This window comes from Ostrinia nubilalis, chromosome 19 (assembly GCF_963855985.1).
Source record: "Ostrinia nubilalis chromosome 19, ilOstNubi1.1, whole genome shotgun sequence".
Lineage (NCBI taxonomy): Eukaryota > Metazoa > Arthropoda > Insecta > Lepidoptera > Crambidae > Ostrinia > Ostrinia nubilalis.
In genome coordinates this window covers 13,355,555-13,373,855 of record NC_087106.1, presented here as the reverse complement: position 1 = coordinate 13,373,855, position 18,301 = coordinate 13,355,555, and the positions used below count along the sequence as shown (strand labels likewise).

The following is an 18,301-nucleotide window of genomic DNA, read 5'->3' as shown; positions in this document are numbered from 1 at the left end:
GCCCGTACAACATGTCTCATAATCTTTTTACCCTACCAGCGCTTCGAGACCAACATTTGGCAAGTGCTGAGAAGAAGTGCCCCAACAAACTCAGTCACCACTGTCTGCCGGTTAATATAAATAAATAGAAATAGGCCTGTGTATATGACGCAGGACACTAATGATTCCCTGAGTTGGCTAAGGTCGTTAAATCAATCATAAGTCAATGACTGTAAGTCAATGAAGTCATTTCAAGATTCTGTGACTCCACATTGAATAGTGGTGGATCACTTAATTTCTGTCATTTGAATAGGCGTGACTCAGATAGTAATAGAAACAAAATTTATCTGACTTACTTGGCCATACGATCTTTACTATTTTGATTGATGGGGTTCCTGAGTCGCAGTACTCGCAGTCAGTCATTTGACAAGCTGTACGCCTCTGGCATGGAAATACTACCTCATCATAATCCATCATGCATCAATCGCTCTTTCAAAATATGAGTCACAATTTCCATGCAATATCATGAACCTATAATCTAAATAAAAACAGTAGCTGAAAGATAAAAGAGATATTTTAGGCATAAACAAGACGACCTATAAATCTGCAGTATCTGTTGACCTATAAAAGTTTAAGGGTATATCAATCCATATCGAAAGTACCAAGTTTCGTAGTACGATGATACATGGGCGTTCAGGGAATCGCAAAGCGGGTATGCAACATTTACGATGTTTACGGGGGGAAGCTGTAAAACACGACCTTCGGCGATGTTCGCACTATTACAAATCCATATTTAAAAATGTTACGCGATTCGTGCGCGTGCAGATTGTTAATGAAACGGGGTGCAGACGCAGGAAACTGCGGTTCCGTGCTCCGTTATAGCAGCTGAATGCAGTCGTCACCACCAAAAAAACACAATTTTCCGCCTGGACTTATCTTTCTTTTTCAAAACATACAGGCTATGTATCATAAGATATTACTAAAATAAAATTTAAAAAAGACAACCTAGCGCTAAAAGGAGGAAAAAAAAAATATATTAAGATATTTATAGCATCCTTTGCAATTTCAATAACCTCGTGTATGTTGCATACAGACATGCATATAACATGAGGAAAATATGTCAAAAATATGCGATAAAACAGAAAAAGTTTATAAATAAACATTTTAATCAGCGCTTTGGGATGGGCACCCATAGTAATAAATACTCTCGCAAAGGTCAGTCCATTAGAACATGAAGCCGCCCCGCTGACCTTACCAGCGCGACCTTTACGCGAATACCCAGCACTGGCCCGCTTTATTTCCATCCGCGCTATGTATAAACACACTGAATTGATAACTAATTCCAGGTGCGATGGCAAAAATTGAGGAAAAATTTTCCTCGGATTTTGTACGATCGCTTCAACCGAATTTCCAAAGGCATCCTTTTTTTGGATTAAGCATTATTTATTTTAGAGCAGTGCTGGCTGGGTGCATATTAATGCATGATGTTGCTGTAGGAATTCCTCGTGACATAGGTTAGGTACTGCTTCGGAAGGCACGTCGATCCTGAATTCCTGAGCCCCATTGTAGATAAAGACCTATCACGAATTAAAGGCACCCAGGCAATACGACATTTATCACGATTTAAAGATGTCCTAGCAATTTCTTCGTATTCCTTCATACGTATCGCATGGTGGAGAGCCCGTCTACACTACATTAAGTTTGAATAGCTTTTCCATTGGCTTTTTTGTCGGTTTAGATGAACACAAAAGCATTGTTTTCCAGATGGTGTTCGGCAACTGCGGAGTGCTGCACTGCCCGACTTTGGAGTCAAAGGGCTACGTGGAAATGACGTCGATTGACGCCGACACCTCGCACGACATCGTCGAGGCCATCAGCGGGAAGGGCGGCAGATACCTGGAGGCACAGGTTAGTGAACATCAGACACGACTAGATAGAGCAACCCCCCTAGACAAGAGGCAAAACGTGATACATAGTTTTAATGTCGAAAGACGATCGAAAGGTCGAGCCGTTTTTTTTGTATGGAGTTACATAGCTTCGTGAATGGATTCGATTTTTTTTATGCTAGACAAGGCAGGTATTTGACCGCAATCGCACCTGGTGTTAAGTGATTTTCGATTAGATCAAAAAGTGCCACTTGTCTAGAGCTACAGGGCTTTTCAAACTGTGTGTCGCGACGCTCTGGGTCATCCCATAAAAATGGCAAATTCCCAAGGGTGTCACAGGAAAAAAATATATTTGGGAAGTCCTGAAATAGAGGCTGTTATATTACAATAAACAATTTTTACTTACCTGGTTTTCTAAAATTGCGATATCTGTGTCAGCTAACCTGCTAGCCCAATTCATCTGGCCTACGTGGGGAGTAAAGGACATGTCACACTGGATGCGGCTGCGGTCAGGTCAAAATAATCTCATACATGATGCGGGCTGCGTTTACGTTGACCTGACCGCAGATCGCATCCAGTGTGATAAATCCTAAAAGGCTAAATCCACCATTTGCCTCTGGTAAATTTTAAAGTTTGTCATGTTTCCATAGTAAAGACTAAGGGAGAAGTCACACGGTGCGGCGTCTTTCCGTTCTATACATGGACAGAACGCACCCATAGGAAACTGCTCGTGTATATTTTGTAGTGCCCGTTTGTAAATCGGTGACTCCAAACTATACACGAATTTTGCGTACTGATCGTGTATAGTTTGGAAGAGCTTAGTAAAAAAAGTCATATCCAAACTATACTCGATTAGTTTCTACTACACCACTTACAATTGACTAGAGTGTGTTTAGTTGATATTGATTTAGTAAAATATGGAATTATATTTAAAATTACATTTATTCGATATTATTACATAAAATATTATTATTTTACTGAATCTATAATAAATCTAGATTTTTAACCCTATTGTAAGTGGTTTTTGAAATTAAATTGATTAGGTAGATTTCAAATTAACTAAATAACAATTATTAGTGTAATCATAAATTCATTTAAAATGAGAGAGAGTGAGAGAAGAAAGTTCAACGTGCATTATTAATACATTATGCGAGACTTTAAATGCTAGGTTTGTATTATCGGCCGTTTGGTGTAGTGGTTCGAAACGGACTATTATTCTGGAGGGAGCGGGTTCGATTCCCGCACAGTACAAACATTTGTGTGCATGAACATATTTGTTTGTATTGGACTGGGTGTTTTCTATGTATAGTAAGTATGTATTTACAAAAAAAAAGTATTTAAGTATGTATGTTTAATACTTAGTATTATGTACAAGCTTTGCTTAGTTTGGGACTAGAAGTGCAGTGTAAAATGTCTAAAGGATATTTATTTATTATTTATTTTATTTGTTAACTTTTATCTCAAGAACAAAATCATTTTGACATAATAATATTTCTATACCTACATAATTCTTAATTTAAGAGTTATTCGAGAATTGGTGAAAATTAAATATCAGCCCCAAAACAAATATCTTTTCTATGACAGAATACGTGTCGAAAGATGATTCAATGTTTAAAGTAGACACGCAGATATGAATTAATATATAATAGAAAGAGAGGTCAATAAGACAAAATGACTAGCATGCAACTACTCGCGTATAAATTGTAATCACGCACTTATTACAATACATACATGATTAGTCCGTATGCGTACTGGCGATGTATATTTTGGAGTAAGATAATTGACCTAAGTCACTACAAAGTATACGCGAGCAGTACGCAGCATATGCGTACTGGTCGTGTATAGTTTGGAGGAGCTTAGTAAAAAAAGTCATCTCCAAACTATACTCGATTAGTTTCACACCCTTGCGTTCTGGCTATGTATAGAACGGAAAGACGCCACGGTGCGGTGCGATCGCGGCGCGGTGCCGGAGCGGCGTCCTGCATAAAAAATACAACGCACCGCTGGCACACCGCATTTCGATTGAGCGAGACGGTGCCGTATTGCGGCGCCGCATACCACATGTGTACAGTGCACCGCACCGTGTCGCTTCTCACCAAATGACCCTGATGATGATGATTACCTGTAGAGGTGTAGCATAAGAAAATGCTTAAGTGTTTCTATGTTGTCCCCAGATCCAAGGCTCGAAGACACAAGCGGAGGAGGGCACGCTGATCATCCTGGCGGCCGGCGACCGCTCGCTGTTCGACGACTGCCAGTCGTGCTTCAAGGCGATGAGCAAGAACTCCTTTTACCTTGGTAGTAGTCAGCTTCTCCAGTTGCTGGCGCGAGGAAACTTGCCCGCTGACACTTGCACTCGATAGCATAGCTCGCACGATACTTGCTTTTGGTTTGATGATGTTGAATTTAGAGTCATAGCAATTTGTGGCAATTAATAGCTATACCATTAGATCAAATTTTAAGATAATTAGTCGAGGATTCAGTAGGTATAAGGACTATAGGGACAGACAGACATATTCCACAGTACCATCCATATTCACACCTATCAGTTTCGGAATCATTTTCAGATTTCATCTTACTGTGTGAGAAGTTAGAAGTTTTTTTTTCGTTGAGAATTCCAAAAACAGTAATTCATTTGTACTTCATTATTATCTTGTTTTTATTATCTTACTCATTTTAATGTCTAAACTCTAAAGAATACATTTTTAAGCTGTGGTATCATTTTTGGTATGGCTTCAACAAATAAAAACGCACTGTTTATACAGCTATGTTTCTGTGTGTGTGATATGCATGAATCGTCACTCTTTCTGAAGGCTTGAATCACCCTTTTTTTGTAAAAACTTACCCTGAGATGCACCATCTTACATAACTTTAACAAACAACTATCAAAAATCTGTCAAAGTTCTTACAAAAATACCAGTTGTAGTTAAAGTTAAGGTGGTACAACTTTAGGCTAGTGAGTTGATTCTTTAGAACTTGCATGCATTTCCACATCTTCAATCCATAAGTGAGTGTATTTTAATAGTAAAATCACCAGTTTTTAATGAATCTTTTAAATAATTTATAGCTTATTTCATTAATTAGTAAGAGGTAAGAGAAAAGTGTCAGCAGTCAAATCCGACCGTCCAAATTAGATAAATACTTATAGCACCAAGACGGCATGAAATACTTGAAAAAAAAAAACCCCAAATTTTCATACGTTACGTATTTTTACTCAAGACAGAAAAGTAGTAAAAACAAGGCATAATGGAAATATGTTTTTTCAGTTTCTGGTTTCTTTGCTATTTATTTTATTTACTAATTTTCTTTATTTGTATCTAACAGTGATTTCTTCCGTGCCTGCGACGTGTTCGTTAACATAGACTTGAAATAATTAGTCTGGCTTGGGAATTAATTTCTCTTATGGTAATAGAACCATGGAGACAATTTTGTTTTGTGTGGAACAGTTCATTGAATGATTCTTTTTGTCGCTTTCCAAAAGGTTTGACGCTCGGATCAAAATCCTCGCAATCCCGCGATTCCCTCGACCAAAAATTGGTGGGGCGCGTCTTCGTGAATGCAACAACCTATAATGCTTCAACGAAACTAAAGGTTCAGTCAAACCAACGCGATCACACGCATTTAAGTTTGATCGCCATCGCTGCACGCCGGCTGATCGCGTGTGATCGCATTGGTTTGACTGAACCTTAACGCGTGCAGATCGTGCGACCAATAACAGGACGCGCGACATGTCATTGGTCTATGATTACGTCGGCGATGGCGATCTGCACGCGTTGGTGTGGTTGAAGCTTATCGGCACGTGGTATACGCACGTTAGTCGAATTTCACGGGCTCCTATGTCGAATGATGTCCTATGCTTATTTATTCGTTCTTTCTTTCGTTCGTTCGTTTCGGCCGAAAGACGTCCACTGCTGGACAAAGGCCTCCCCCAAGGATTTCCACAAAGACCGGTCCTGCGCCGCTTACATCCAGGTACCTCCCGCGACCTTCACCAGATCGTCGCTCCACCTAGTGGGAGGCCTGCCCACGCTACGTCTTCCAGCTCGTGGTCGCCACTCAAGAACTTTCCTGCCCCAGCGGCCATCAGCTCTCCGAGCTATGTGCCCCGCCCACTGCCACTTGATTTTAGCGATTCTGCGGGCTATGTCAGTCACTCTGGTTCTCCTACGGATCTCCTCATTTCTGATTCGATCACGCAGGGAAACTCCGAGCATAGCACGCTCCATCGCTCTTTGGGTGACCTTGAGCCTTCTTATGAGGCCCATAGTAAGCGACCTTATTTATTAAGTAGTGCCAAAAGATGTGTATCCACCGTGCGTGTCTCCCCAGGCGACATCGGCAACGCGTCGAAGATGAATTCGGTGCTGCAAGTGGTGGGCGGCGTGTCGCTCGCCGCGCTGGCCGAGGGGCTCGCGCTGGCCGACCGCGCCGGCCTCAACCAGGCCGACCTGCTCGACGTGCTCGCGCTCACGCCGCTGGCCTCGCCGCACCTCATCCTCAAGGGCCGAGGTGGGTCCCCCAGTGTTACTGGTGCAGTGTTGTTACTACAGTGACCGCGCCGGCCTCAACCAGGCCGACCTGCTCGACGTGCTCGCGCTCACGCCGCTGGCCTCGCCGCACCTCATCCTCAAGGGCCGAGGTGGGTCCCCCAGTGTTACTGGTGCAGTGTTGTTACTACAGTGACCGCGCCGGCCTCAACCAGGCCGACCTGCTCGACGTGCTCGCGCTCACGCCGCTGGCCTCGCCGCACCTCATCCTCAAGGGCCGAGGTGGGTCCCCCAGTGTTACTGGTGCAGTGTTGTTACTACAGTGACCGCGCCGGCCTCAACCAGGCCGACCTGCTCGACGTGCTCGCGCTCACGCCGCTGGCCTCGCCGCACCTCATCCTCAAGGGCCGAGGTGGGTCCCCCAGTGTTACTGGTGCAGTGTTGTTACTACAGTGACCGCGCCGGCCTCAACCAGGCCGACCTGCTCGACGTGCTCGCGCTCACGCCGCTGGCCTCGCCGCACCTCATCCTCAAGGGCCGAGGTGGGTCCCCCAGTGTTACTGGTGCAGTGTTGTTACTACAGTGACCGCGCCGGCCTCAACCAGGCCGACCTGCTCGACGTGCTCGCGCTCACGCCGCTGGCCTCGCCGCACCTCATCCTCAAGGGCCGAGGTGGGTCCCCCAGTGTTACTGGTGCAGTGTTGTTACTACAGTGACCGCGCCGGCCTCAACCAGGCCGACCTTTAGCGGCTCATATTGGCGGTCAAGCTGTAGATCCTGGCTACACAGTAGTTACAGCGGTGAGAACGAGAGGGTAGCTCGCATAGTGCATATATGTGTGTACTTTAAGGGTTTGCTCACACTTACTTCGCGTGTCACTGTCGACCGCACTAGATGAGCGTGCGCTCGCTTAGCGTTGTGGCATTTTGAGTCCATTCCTATCGTGCATAATGGGTCGCATGGGTTCGTGCCACACTGAACTGCTCATAATATGTACTGCTTTTCAAATCAGACCAACGCGCGTGCTTCCGCACGAGTTTTAACGTAGGCTCTAAAGCAGGGGAGGCCAAACTTTTTACCTGTGAGGTCTACTTATGCTCGAAAATATTTCTTGCGGGTCGACTGCAAGTGAATTCTGTTCAGTTTATTTAACTCTCGCGGACTACCAAAATCGTCTTCGCCGTCGATAACCGGTAGACTGCGGTCGACCTCTTGGCCATCACTGCTTTAAAAGGAAAACTGCCAAAGTGTACTCATATAAACAATCGTATAATTTCAGCGATGATCGAGTCGATGTACTCGACGCACCAGCCGCTGTCGCACATGCAGAAGGACCTGAAGCTGGCGCTGGGGCTGGGCGACGCGCTGGAGCAGTCGCTGCCGCTGACGGCGACCACCAACGAGATCTTCAAGCACGCCAAGCGCCTCGGCTACGCCAACCACGACGCCGCCGCCGTCTACATTCGAGCGCGTTTCTGATCGCCGGCCGCGATCGCTGCCATCGCTGCCATCGCTGCCGTCGCCGCGCTGTATCTTTTTGCACCTGATCTAGACGCGTTCATGGATATACCCCTGGACTGAACGGTACAGGTGACGTTTTATAGAACTCTTAAGTATGTGTTGAATAAGTTTCATGAGGTTGCGCACGCGCATAAAGATGTGACAGATGTTTTGCTTACTTAACTCTTAAGTATGAATGTTGAATAAGTTTCATGAAGTTGCGCACGCGCATTAAAATGTGACAGATGTTCTGCTTACTTCACTTCGTTTGCATTAGACTATGTGGTAGCTGATAATTGAATATTGATGTTTTTCGAACGATTTTAATGAAATCTACTATTGGTTTATAGAACGTTATGTATCATGTTGCGACATCAGTCTTTCTGCTATCCCTTAAACTGTTGACAGTGTGGCAATTTTATATCTGTATATTATTTTACTCTTTAGTGTACAAAATTGAAACAAGCCTAATTTTACAATATCCTTTTTAACAGAATTACTACAGCTGTCATCAACTAATCAATAGTAGATATTCATAAAATTACAATACATAATACACTAAATAGCACAGAAAAATAGTATGTATGATGCAATCTTGAGCTATTATCATTTCTTTTCAATACAAAAGCAATTAACTGCTTTTTTAGCATAATAAAGAGTGGAAATTAATACTATTAATTTGATCTATCCCACGTGGTGGTATGTAAACACTATTTTCAATTTAGTAGAGATGTCAGCAGCGATGTCTTGTGGCTTTATTTCAATATATTGCGATAACATTGTTTGCCGATTTCTTCATTATTTTAATAACAATTGACGTAAAATTCTACATGACCAAATTGTAAATAAAATGTATGTTAGTCCAAAAGAATATTTGCAACATTTATTGCTTCATACATTTATCAACAAAAAGTGTAGATAGACAGATACATATTTTCTGTTGTGTTCAGTGAAATCCATTTTTGCGGAATGGGTTTCTTGACTCTAGCTTGTATATGAAACGTCCTATAGTATAAATAAATGTATTATGCTACCTTTTAATATAAGTTCTTATGTTTGTACTCAGTATATCCCTGGAATAAATGGGAATGATTTCTGCTCAAGGAAAAATGCTTGCTTAAAATGATGTGGTGGAAATTATGTTTCCTTCTTAATGTAATGTTCGTATAATATGGTTGGCGCTCGCTTGCGATACGGCAGCATGGGCTCGGCGGCTGGAGACGTCTCAAGGGTAAGTTTTGACAAATTAGAAATAATAGAGTAAATAATGTACAGTAACTGTACAATTTTGCGTTTTAATTGTATGCACTGAAAATGTAGTCCTGGCAACACTCTGAATTGGCCTTTTACTTTGTATGCCGATTTACAAATACATGTTTAATTTTTGTCTAAAGATTTTAATCATCATTATTTCATATCTAATTTTAGATATGGCAATTTTTCAGTGTTGCCAGGACATTTAAAATATAAAATCTATCTCTCGCAGGGAAATCTATTTAATATAAATGAAGATTAAGAATTTAGTGTTACACATTATACAAGGATAGGTAAAATATATTAAGTATGAGATTCTTCTTGTAACGGACTTTGGAACTATACAACTTAGTTTTTTATCAATCAAAAATAGTTTTAATGATTATTTGTCCTAATTTTAATAGAATCATTGTGACCTCTTTAATAATTCTCCAATATCAGTTAGTTCTTATTTTAGCTTAATGAATTGAGCAAGCACATTTTTAAGTAAATTAGTTTATAAGTGTGCGTTTCAGCACTTTATGTGTAGTGTTAAGGACCATTAACTTTAAATGTTAGTACATACATAACTTCCAAAGTGTCTTACATTTGTTGCATTTATGTTTGTATGTATTGCCACAGTTTGGGTGTATGAGTTTAAACTTTTAAGATCTGTTTTGTTTAATTCAAGATTAAATCAGTTACACAAAGCTTTTATTTTAAAACGCTTCATAATAACTGTAAATTTTTGTAATTGTTCCTGAATTATTTCTTATACCAAGAGACTATATTTGTCTAGCTGTAGTTTAACAACAAAATTAAGCATTTAAAAGGGTGTTGTAAAATAAATTAAATGTTGTGTAGCAGACAAACATAATACTTATTTGATGTGAAATGTATTAAAAGTAGTTACATACAAAATGCTGTACATTGGCAACAAATTGTTTCATATTTCATTGTGTAAATGACTGACATGATCATATGAAGTAAATAAATAATTATAATTTATTATGTATTGTTTTATTTCTGTATTAGAAATTATGCTGGTAATAATACGAAAGCTTTTGCTGTCTCCTGTCTCTTTGAGCCAACATAAAGTTATGTGTGTGTTATCAGAATACTCGTAAAAGATAAACAACGCAGTATCTACTTTATTCAACGTTCTACAGGGTGTTAGGTAAATGGGTATATGAGCCGACACTAGCCCAAGTTAACATGGGCATATAAATGGTATGGTGAAATCAGAAAATTGATATCTTCATTTTAATTATTTTAATTTTCATACAAATCGGATCTTATAAAATTTAATAAATTTATTTTGTATGAAAATTAAAAAAAAAAAAATGATGCTATCAAATTTCTGACTTCACCATACCATTTATATGCCCATGTTAACATGGGCTAGTGTCGGCTCATATACCCATTTACCTAACACCCTGTATACTTTATTCAACCTTCTATAAATGGGTTTATAAGCCGACACTAGCCTATGTTAACATGTGCATATAAATGGTATGTGAAGTCAGAAATTTGATATCAACATTTTAATTTTTTAAATATTCATACAAAATAAATTTTATAAAGTCAGATTTTATGAACATTAAAATGATGATATCAATTTTCTGACTTCACCATACCCATTTATATGCATATGTTAACAAATGTGTTAATAGGGCTAGTGTCGGCTTATAAACCCATTTACCTAACACCCTGTATTCATTAGATCAGTCAGTAACATTACATTGGAGTTCTTGTGTATTTCCAGTGATTTTTATGTCTTCAAATGGAATTTTATTGTTCCCAAAATTAACATAAAATCAAAGTAAGTGCATTACCTAATCGATGACGACCTTCGAACAGAAGTTTACGACAGAGATGTTCCACTAAAAGTATTGCTCCGGGTGATTTACCGCCCGCAGTCACGCGACCTCAGGATTTGACGCTAATTTCGCTCGCATCACAGTCGTAGGCATATTACGATAGCATTGTGACAAGTATTTATTGCTTTTAATGTGCGTGCTATAAATAAATCACTGATATAACGATAAATACGATCTCAAAAAATGCTATTTTCTGATTACTAATCGCACTAGCGACTTGAGATAGGGTTATGTGCCCAAAGTGTGCCAACGGGACCTTGTTTAATATAAACGGTTTGCTGCTGTTTGTCTTACTGTCTCACTGAACGAGCTGTTATAATTTCTACTGCTTACCGTTTAATAGAAAAGTTTAAAAAAAATCCTGCAAGTGGGGCCACGGTCAAAAGATAGTATTATGATGAATAAGACCGAAGTTTAGCTATTGAAGCTTCGTAGGGTAGGCTGTTGACAATATCTGCTCATACGATTGCGGAAAAATATATTTGGAAGGTCTCGGTCGAGGCACGACTTGCCAGGGGTAGACAATCTTTTCAACAGGATCGCGCAAGGATTTTTTAAAAGGCTGGATGTAATTATGGGTTGGATTGAAAGTCGGAAGTCCCCATGCAAGTCAAGTCTCGTGGATTCTTTACCCTTGTATACTTTCCATAAATATTTTTTTCTTATAGAGGTTACTTTCACATGTTTTGGGAGGTGGAGCCCCATTTCTTAAACAATCCTTTTTCAACGAGATATTGGAAACATACGACCTTGTACTCGTACTCGTAGTGATCAAGTTGGGAAAAACTTAAACGTAAAGTAAAATCACTAGTTTGTCGTTGCGCAGTTCAGTAAAAAAATGTTGAATACCTCTGACAAAGGTCACGTATAACATGCAAAACTGCGATAACGCAAACTTATTATTGGAGAAACTGAAATAAACCGACAGAAAGTAATGCAAAGAAAACCAGTCGTCTCCGTAATCTGATTCTCACAGCACTAAACTACTGCTACATAAAATAAACAAAAAAGTTTTTAATAACGTAGAAAAACCTATTCGGTTTGACATTGCTAACGAAAATGACGTGCCCGTGAAAGTTTACTATTTATTTTTTACGAAACAGTCAAGCGGGGTAAACCGGGATTTCAATTTTAGCAAAATTTACAAAGTTTTATTAATCCAAGATGTCGTTTTTAACGGAATACTTCGATGAATATCGACAGCATCCCATCAGGAAGACCATTATGTTAGTAAAGACCCAAAAACTTCAATTTTTTAAAGTGCTTACTGCAAAGTGGTTCAGAGTCTACAGTAGGTAAATAAAATGTAAATCACTCCCAGGTGTCGTCCAGAGAACAGATGGGCGAAGCTTGATGGGAAATGGCTGGACCCTCGAGTCGGGACGCAGGACGTAAGTTGTCTTTTACATAATAATTATGTACGAGTATAATTATGCTTTAAAAAAAGATGGTTTCTATTAGAATCATATGCAGATCTTACATTTTAATTTAGTGCACAAGCTGGAACTCTGATTAAGCAGCTAGTAACGAAGAAGGACCGTTCGCTATGGAAATCCTTGGGGGAGACCTTTGTCCAGCAGTGGACGTCGTTGGGCTGAAACCACTGCACAGTGTTTTTTTTTACCCTAAAAAGTGACATTCTGTTTTTATCACTAATATCCAAAGTTTAACTTATTATTAATGTTAGACTAAAACACCCAGGTGACAAATAGCTATAGATTATTTAAAAAAAAATATTTTAGAAAATTTATTTTGTACTGGGTCAAACTACAATTTTATTATTATTTAAAGAAACTTACACACTAAGCTTCTCTTTGCATTGCAGGTAGGTAGGTTGGTGTATGGCGAATATTATTGCACCTATAATTATTTAAGTCGTTATAGGAACGACAGTATGATTATTTTTTAAATTTAAGAAATTATTATTTTTCTCTTTTTCTACGCCGAAGTAGAATCTCTGCTTAGGTCAGATAAATTTATTAAAATAAGCTGTATCACCTGAAATTTTTCTATATTCTAACTCGGCCGCAATTTCGAGAAAATTTTTTTTTTCCAAAATGTTAGGATTGTCACAAAAAATGACCTTACGTAGTTCCACATTCTTTAGGGTTCCGTGGCCAAAGGATGCTAACGGGACATAATTAATATTATGCAAATATAAATACCACTCCTGATGATCAAGAGTCTTCATATATCTTAAAAGATGATGAAGAAACAGTATTCTTGAGAAGTGATAGTAATTTAACTGATAACCTACCTAAGACAAATTAAACACATAATTAGGACCGATTAGCATCCTTTGGCCACGGAACCCTAAAGAAAGTGGAACTACGTAAGGTCATTTTTTGTGACAATCCTAACATTTTGGAAAAAATATTTTTTCTCGAAATTGCGGCCGAGTTAGAATATAGAAAAATTTCAGGTGATAGATACAGCTTATTTTAAGAAATTTATCTGACCTAAGCAGAGATTCTACTTCGGCGTAGAAAAAGAGAAAAATAATAATTTCTTAAATTTAAAAAATAATCATACTGTCGTTCCTATAACTACTTTTAAATAATTATAGGTGCAATAATATTCGCCATACACCAACCTACCTACCTGCAATGCAAAGAGAAGCTTAGTGTGTACGTTTCTTTAAATAATAATAAAATTGTAGTTTGACCCAGTACAAAATAAATTTTCTAAAATATTTTTAAAAAAATAATCTATAGCTATTTGTCACCTGGGTGTTTTAGTCTAACATTAATAATAAGTTAAACTTTGGATATTAGTGATAAAAACAGAATGTCACTTTTTAGGGTAAAAAAAAACACTGTGCACTGTATGCAGAAGACGAGTGATTTTTTAAAGAAATCACTGTGTCTGTTATGTTATTTTCGTAGAAAGCGTGGACCGAGGAGGAGATCGAAAAGTTCATCAAAGCGACGATGAAGAGTTTGCGGGGACAGTCCACCTACTACAACGACTACTGCGCCCATTTGTCTACAGGCAAGTGTCCATTAACATGGTCATATAAATGGTATGGTGAAGTCAGAAAATTGATACTTCATTTTAATTATTTTAATTTTCAAACAAATCGGATTTTATAAAATTTATTTTGTATGAAAATTAAAAAAAATAAAATGATGATATCAAAATTCTGACTTCACCACACCATTTATATGCCCATGTTAACATGGGCTAGTGTCGGCTCATATACCCATTTACCTAACACCCTGTAGATAACCTTTCTTGATCAAGTAATCCCATGCGTCTAGAGTTCAAAACACGGCCTTTCAAGCCCCGGGAGAAAAAGAAGAGACCATGCGGGGAGAAGGGGGAGAAGGCTCCCACCGAGGAGGCGCCGGCTCCGCAGTACCCCAAGCTGGCCATCAAGGATACCGAGCTCATGAAGGTGGCCAAGGAACTGTATGAGCGGGACATGGACAAGCCTACGCTAGAACCGCTGCCGACGCATTTGAGGAGTTAGTTGTCTTTTCTAGTTACATGGGGGGTGGTAGACTGTAGATAGGTAGGACTGTATTTTGTGTGCATAGAGGGTCGACCTAATAGATTTGAGCAGCTATCGTAGCTCTTAGAGGTGATAGTTTGTCCTGCAATCTATTTTGTGATGATAGTATGGATAATAGAGTCAATTCAATGAGGGCTATCGTTTTTATACTTAACAGTTGGCACCCCTAGCGATTGACCAGACCTTACTCTACAGTGGCGCCATCTTGATGAGTGCAAATGCGATAGTCCTCCTACCACTTTAGCGCTCACAAGTTGGCGCCACTGTCTTCGCTACTAGCAAGTGACAGGACCTTACTCTACAGTGGCGCTAACTGGTGAGCGCTAAAACGATAGCCCTCATTGACATTTGAGAAGTTAATAGTTCTTTTTGTAGTTCTTAGGTGTGATTGTAATTGTATTATATTTTGTGCTGGTAGTGTGGATAGTATTAGGTTCGATCTAATAGAGAAGATTGAGAAGTTAGTTCATTTTCTAGTAACATAGGGGAGGGAACAGTCTACTGTTGCTGTTAAAAGGGAGGAATACTAAGCAGTAGTGCAATAGCTCTTTTTTAGTGGGTAACTCCTATCGTTGTGGTAGATTACGAATGGATGATTATCGTAAAGTAATAGATGTATTTTAACAAACAAACAACCACAATCTGCCATATTAGAGTCGCAAAGAATGCTGACCTAATTTATTAAGTAGGTCCTATTTAGATTATTCTTGTTCTTACAAAGAAAATGTATAATGATATTATTAGAACTCCATTCTAACCTATCATAACAAGCTGGGAGCGTATAATAACGCGTATATTGTTTGTAATACATAGTTTGTATGTTTACATAGGGTACTCTAAACATAATTATTACCTACTTTATGGTAAAGAGGGCGCTGCAGCGCTGGGTAAACACTACATGACGGTTTTATCGTATCTTTATTATAAACTTTTGAAACGTTTTTAGATGATTATGATAATACGATACATACATAGAATGTATTATTTTCACGTAGACACGGTAGGTGTCACTCATTATCGTGAGTGTACCCTATCTCGGCTTAGTGTAGAGTCGTCTGATTTCGACGAAATATAGGTTTTTAAGTCCTTCAGGGATAAGTGCAGTGGCTATGAAATTTTTTAGGGCCTAATAGAGATTTAAATATTGATAAAAAGCGTTGGTTTGTTAAGTGTTTGAATGTAGAGTGTCTCTTAATTAGGTAAAAGATATTGTAGTGAATAGTTTATGTGCTATTAATGAAATTTAATGTTCCTACGTGTAATTGTAGCCATGATGTAATGTAAAATAATTAACTGTACTCAATAATATGAAAGGATGTAGCTAAAGAATGTTTGTTTGCCACGCTTCCCCGGACTAACGCGAGGTGAGTGTAGTAGTGCACGCGCAAAACTATTTACAAATAACTACCTACTTTCGTTAACATGATTAGCTGTCTTTATTATTAGAAATTATGCTAGATCAAAATACAGACTGTCCAAAACAAGTCCAAAAAGGATAAAGGATTGATAATGCTTTTTTGTTTGGCTCCTTTTTATGTTAACTTCACAAAAAAAAAATCGTTGATGTACTTTTTTCAAAACATAATTTTATTTTCTTCATCGCTTCATGCCGTGATACCTAAGTTACAAGTTTTTAGTTATTCTGTCTCCGTTCTTATAATAAAACCCATAAACTACTGATTAAGGTAAACCGTGGTATCACGCTATCTTTCTAGCTCAGATATTCAGATTAGTTGAAGTTACGACAACAATTTACAAGGGAAGCTAGGTACTTGGTACTTTTGCAAAACTTATTTTCTATGAATTTTAAATGAGATTAGACAAAATGAACTAAAATTAACCTACTGTAAAATCTACTACTGATCATGAAAAGGGCAAATACTTAGGCTGAGTTGCACCACCGTATTTTTAACCGACTTCAACAAAAGGAGAGAGGGAGGGAGGTTCTTAATTCGGTTGGTATTTTTTTTCTATGTATGTAGGCACCGATTACGCCGAGATTTTTGAGCCGATTTACGTGATTCTTGTTTTCATCGATGCGGAAGAGTTTGACAGATTTTTGACGTTTTTCAAAGTTAAAGTAAGATGGTGCAACTCAGCCTTATTTAACAATGAACAAACAGATAGATAAATATGCCCATTAACGCATTATACCTAGAGCTGATGTAAAGCAATTTTCATCGTGTTCAACAACTTTGATAAAATGTTAATCTAGATTCAGCCAAACAATTCACAAAGTTCCTCATTTTATGAGAATTCGAGATTTTGAAATGCCTCTTTCGTTCCAGTACTGGGCTACGTCCGCCCCTGCCTCTACAAGACGGGGCTCAGCGACTACCAGGGCGCCATAGCTCGGCTGGCGTACGAGATGGTGCGCGACGATCGCATCCCTCGCTACCACGCCCACAACGGCTGCCGGCCCCGCTGGGGACTCCCGCCCGAAGGTACCAGGCAACCAGAGCTGGATGGAGCTCCTTACGATGGGGAGAGACTGTACTAAAACTTGTAAGAGTCAGCTCAGAGTAAATGTAACCATCCCACACTACCACGCCCACAACGGCTGCCGGCCCCGCTGGGGGCTCCCGCCCGAGGGTACCAGGCAACCAGAGCTGGATGGAGCTCCTTACGATGGGGAGAGACTGTACTAAAACTTGTAAGAGTCAGCTCAGAGTAAATGTAACCATCCCACACTACCATGCCCACAACTGCTGCCGGCCCCGAGGGTATCAGGCAACCAGAGCTAGACGGAGCTCCTTACGATTGGGAGAGACCGTACTAAGTTGAAGAATAGTGACAGCATCCTTCTCTACCGCACCCACAATAGCTGCCAACCCGCTGGGGGCTCTCACCCCACCCGAGGGTACCAGGCAACCAGAGCTGGATGGAGCTCCTTACGATGGGGAGAGACTTTACTAACGCTTTTGAAAGTCAATTCAGAATAAATGTGACCTCATCCCACACTATTTACCATGCCTACAACTGCTGCCGGCCCCGAGGGTACCAGGCAACCAGAGCTGGATGGACCTCCTTACGATGGGGAGAGACTGTACTAACTTGAAGAATAGTGACAGCATCCTTCGATACCGCACCCACAATAGCTGCCAACCTGGGGGCTCCCGTCCGAGGGTACCAGGCAACCAGAGCTGGATGGAGCTCTTTACGATGGGGAGAGACTCTACTAACTTTCAGAAGACTACTAAAGCTTTTAAAAGTCACACCACCACAATACCACGCCCACAATGGCTGCCCACCCGTTCGAGGGTACCAGGCAACCAAAGCTGGATGGAGCTCCTTGCGACAGGGATAGACTTACTAAAGTTTGTAAGAGTCAATTTGGAATAAATGTTTGAGTGCCTGTTTGTAAATTTTGGTTTCTTTCCTCCTGACCATTTATGTCCTTAGATTTAATCGTAGGGTGGCGTAGCCGCCTAACTTTAACGGTAACTATGACGATAACCGGTGCTTTTTGTATGGAGTTTGATAGATTTGGTGCAACCCAGCCCTATTATAGAGTTTCCATTTTACATTTCCGTAACAATTAGTTCATAAAACCATGGACAGAATTTATTGGTAATAATATTTTTTGATTCTGTTGAAAGTTGGTTCTTACTGTTTAGTAGAGTAAATAATAATGTCTTGTTTTTATCGTTTTATGATGAATGATGGAGGGCATTCATATTCCCTAAAAATGGAAAAATCTCATTCACAAAATATTTTCCTTGAAGCAAAATTAACCCAAATGCAAAACTAAGATCGGAAGAAAAAATATGTATCTGCACCAGCCCAATAAAGAGCTTGTAAATTATGCATTTCCCAGAAAAA

At 39.7% G+C, this 18,301-nt stretch overlaps 2 protein-coding genes across 4 annotated transcripts in view; both read left to right on the top strand.

Annotated features, from left to right (window-relative positions):
* Positions 1-10,093, top strand: part of LOC135081224 (cytokine-like nuclear factor N-PAC) — a 52,408-nt gene extending 42,315 nt beyond the window's left edge. For 2 of the 3 annotated variants that reach the window (XM_063975973.1, XM_063975972.1), the window contains exons 9-11: positions 1,744-1,887; positions 4,040-4,166; positions 6,195-7,004. In XM_063975973.1, the coding sequence (XP_063832043.1) occupies positions 1,744-1,887; positions 4,040-4,166; positions 6,195-6,418 (495 nt within the window). In that variant the 3' untranslated portion in view covers positions 6,419-7,004. Of the gene's footprint in view, positions 1-1,743; positions 1,888-4,039; positions 4,167-6,194; positions 7,005-7,631 lie in introns of those variants that run through there. The other variant, XM_063975974.1, reaches the window with a different exon arrangement.
* A 2,036-nt stretch (positions 10,094-12,129) lies between these two features.
* LOC135080983 (uncharacterized) lies at positions 12,130-17,822 on the top strand. The gene is made up of 5 exons (XM_063975708.1): positions 12,130-12,191; positions 12,287-12,356; positions 13,851-13,956; positions 14,226-14,432; positions 16,768-17,822. Exons 1-5 carry the CDS (start codon positions 12,130-12,132, stop codon positions 16,977-16,979), a joined length of 657 nt encoding a protein of 218 aa, XP_063831778.1. The 3' UTR covers positions 16,980-17,822.
* Positions 17,823-18,301: the final 479 nt, after the last annotated feature.